The 2,840-nt window shown below is 40.5% G+C and overlaps 1 protein-coding gene across 1 annotated transcript in view; it reads right to left on the bottom strand.

Annotated features, from left to right (window-relative positions):
* The window catches only part of LOC106882388 (ATP-dependent DNA helicase Q1), a 31,641-nt gene that overhangs the window by 3,380 nt on the left and 25,421 nt on the right, over positions 1-2,840 (bottom strand). The window contains exons 10-11 of the mRNA XM_052969118.1: positions 2,306-2,403; positions 452-721 (exon numbers count right to left, since the gene is read on the bottom strand). Of these exons, the coding sequence (XP_052825078.1) occupies positions 452-721; positions 2,306-2,403 (368 nt within the window). The remainder of the gene's footprint in view (positions 1-451; positions 722-2,305; positions 2,404-2,840) is intronic.

The raw sequence follows: 2,840 nt of genomic DNA, 5'->3' as shown, positions 1-2,840 counted from the left end.
GGCACATAAAAGACACCATTTCGAGCGTGGCCGTTTTCGTGCAGGTCACACGTAAAAGCACCCACTACACTCTCTGAGTGGTTGGCGTTAGGAAGGGCATCCAGCTGTAGAAACTCTGCCAAATTAGACTGGAGCCTGGTGTTGCCATCCGGTTTCACCAGTCCTCAGTCAAATCGTCCAACCCATGCTAGCATGGAAAGCGGACGTTAAACGATGATGATGATGATGATGATGATATGTGTGTGTGTCCCAAAACTGCATGACATAACTTAGTGGTTCAGCAAAAACAATCAATGGAATGAGTACCAGGCTTTAAAAAAAAAAAAAAGAAAAAAGTAAGTACTGGGGTCAATTCATTCAAATAAAAACTCTTCAAGGCAATGCCCCAGTATGGCCACAGTCTTATGACTGAAACTAGCAAAAGAAGGGGAGACAAAAAAAGGGTACATACCAGACCTGATATAGCTGATGGTAGAATACGGAGTGAAATGGAAGTCTTCTTTTAGGTAACCCTTCAGTAGCATCATAGCTATAATCCTCTCACACGTCTGTCTTGTTAACGTCGGTGCTTTAATCTCTCTTACTCGTAGAGCCGGAACTCCTTTACCAAACCAAGCATCTACCAATTTCGTCAACGTGTGGAACTGTTGAATTTGCTGGCCACGTTTAACCAAAGTCAGTACATCAGCTGCATACTTGTTGACATTCTTTGTTTTAATTGCTGGAAGTGTAGAAGCATTAACATTGTTTTATAATAATATTACGATTGGTTTTTAAGTGGCAAGAGCATGTGGTACAGTTAAACAGTTAACATGTCGCTGGTTCGTTAAGAGATACATAAATGCAATCTAAGTAGCACTTGGTCACATTATATAAAACTGAAGTCTTGTGTAATTACAGAGAGGTATATGAGCGCACATTGTGAGTGGTGAATACTTAATGAAAGGAAATGGTAATGATATTGGTCTCATCATAACTTTGATATGAATCAAAAGTTCTTGAAAACCAATAGCTTATTATGACCTTTGATTTTTTCTCAACAGATACATAATTAAGGACAATCAAGAACTGCAAAGATACTGTGCAAAAAAAAAAAAAAATAAAAGGACCTTAAAAATATTTAAGTATGATGTTAATGTATTATTGTTTTAAAGGGTCATGTCTTTGGCAAATTATTTGTTTATGTTTTCACGTTGTAAACAACAATTATTAATCATCACGTGCTGAAGTGTTATGCAAGCAAAGCAATGTTTTGATCTTGGGCAAGTGTGTTCTATTACAACCACAGGCCAGCCGAAGTCCTGTGGGTGTGTTTAGCAGGCTGAATCTGAAAGAAGCCCATCATACATGCGTGCAAGTGCATGTGTGTGTGAGTATGTGTACGTGTATGTATGTGCATGTGTGTGTGTGTTGTATGTGTATGTTGCATGTGTGTGCCTCTGTGTGTGTGCGTGTGTGTGTTGGTGAAGTTTGTACTTTGTGTGTATGTACATGTGTGGCTGGTCTGTGTATGTATATATTTGTCTGAGTGCATAGCTGTTGTGTGTGTGTGCATGTATTTGCATGTGTTTGTTGTATGTGTGTATGTGTATTTGCATGTGTGTGTGTGTGTGTGTGTTGTATGTGAGTGTATGTGTGTGTGTTTGTGTGGGTGGGTAGGTGTGCATGAGAGTACATTTGTGAGTACCTTCTCATTTTCCCTCCCATCTTGACATGACTCAGAACATCAGCAAAGTTGAATCGTAGCAGAGACTAATCATCACCACCATCATCATCATCATCATCATTTAACGTCCACCTTCCATGCTAGCATGGGTGGGACGGTTTCACAAGAACCAGCCAGGCAGAAGCCTGCACCAGACTTCTGTGACTGTTTTGGCAGAATCTTTTACAGCTGGATGCCCTTCCTAACACCAACCACTCAGCAGAGTGGACTTAGTGCTTTTTACCTGACACAAGCAGAGGAGTGTTTGGCGTTAGGAAGGGCATCTAGCTGTAGAAACTCTGCTAGATCAGATTGGAGCCTGGTGCAGCTGCTGGCACTCCAGACCTCAGTCAAACCATCCAACCCATGCCATCATGGAAAATAATGTAATGGGTGTATATGCATATTTCAAGAATCATTGCTCTTTCATCAGCACCACACACAATCCATCAACTATCAATGAATGCATTGCTAAAAAACCCACTGAGTTTAGCAGTGTAACACTATCAGATAGGAGGGTTAAAGGAGGGGAGGAGAATTAGAGTAATTAACCAATTCTTCAAGCCTAAAAAAGAAAAATCTCATAACAAAGTCACTTACTGCTTGTGGAGACAGCTTTGCAGTTATCACACATGCGATTACAATCTGAAGAAGACCAAGTCTCACCAAAATGCCGGGCAATCATGGAACGTCTGCATCTAGGAGAGGAAAACGCCAGAAATTTTACAAAAACATAGACAGTAAACTATCATATAAGTGTTGGGCTCACAATCATGAAATAGTGAGTTCGTTTCTCAGACTGGGCTGTGTGCTTGAGCAAGACACTTCATTTCACATTGCTCCAGTTCGCTCAGCTGTAGAAATGAGATGCTACATCACTGGTGTTAAGTTATATCAGCCTTTGCTTTCCCCTTGGATAACATCGGTGGCATGGAGATGGGAGGCTGGAATGCATGGGCGACTGCTGGCCTTCCGTAAACAACTTTGTCCAGACATGTGTCTTGGAGGGGAACTTTCTAGGAGCAATCTTGTGGTCATTCATGACTAAAGGGAGTCTTTACCCTTTATGTATGTGCATATGTATCTCTCTATCTATACATATATATATATATATATATATATATATATATATATA

The sequence above is a fragment of the Octopus bimaculoides genome, chromosome 7 (assembly GCF_001194135.2).
Source record: "Octopus bimaculoides isolate UCB-OBI-ISO-001 chromosome 7, ASM119413v2, whole genome shotgun sequence".
NCBI classification, from domain to species: Eukaryota; Metazoa; Mollusca; class Cephalopoda; order Octopoda; family Octopodidae; genus Octopus; species Octopus bimaculoides.
The sequence above is the reverse complement of the archived record's forward strand: the minus strand, read 5'-3'. Positions and strand labels throughout refer to the sequence as shown.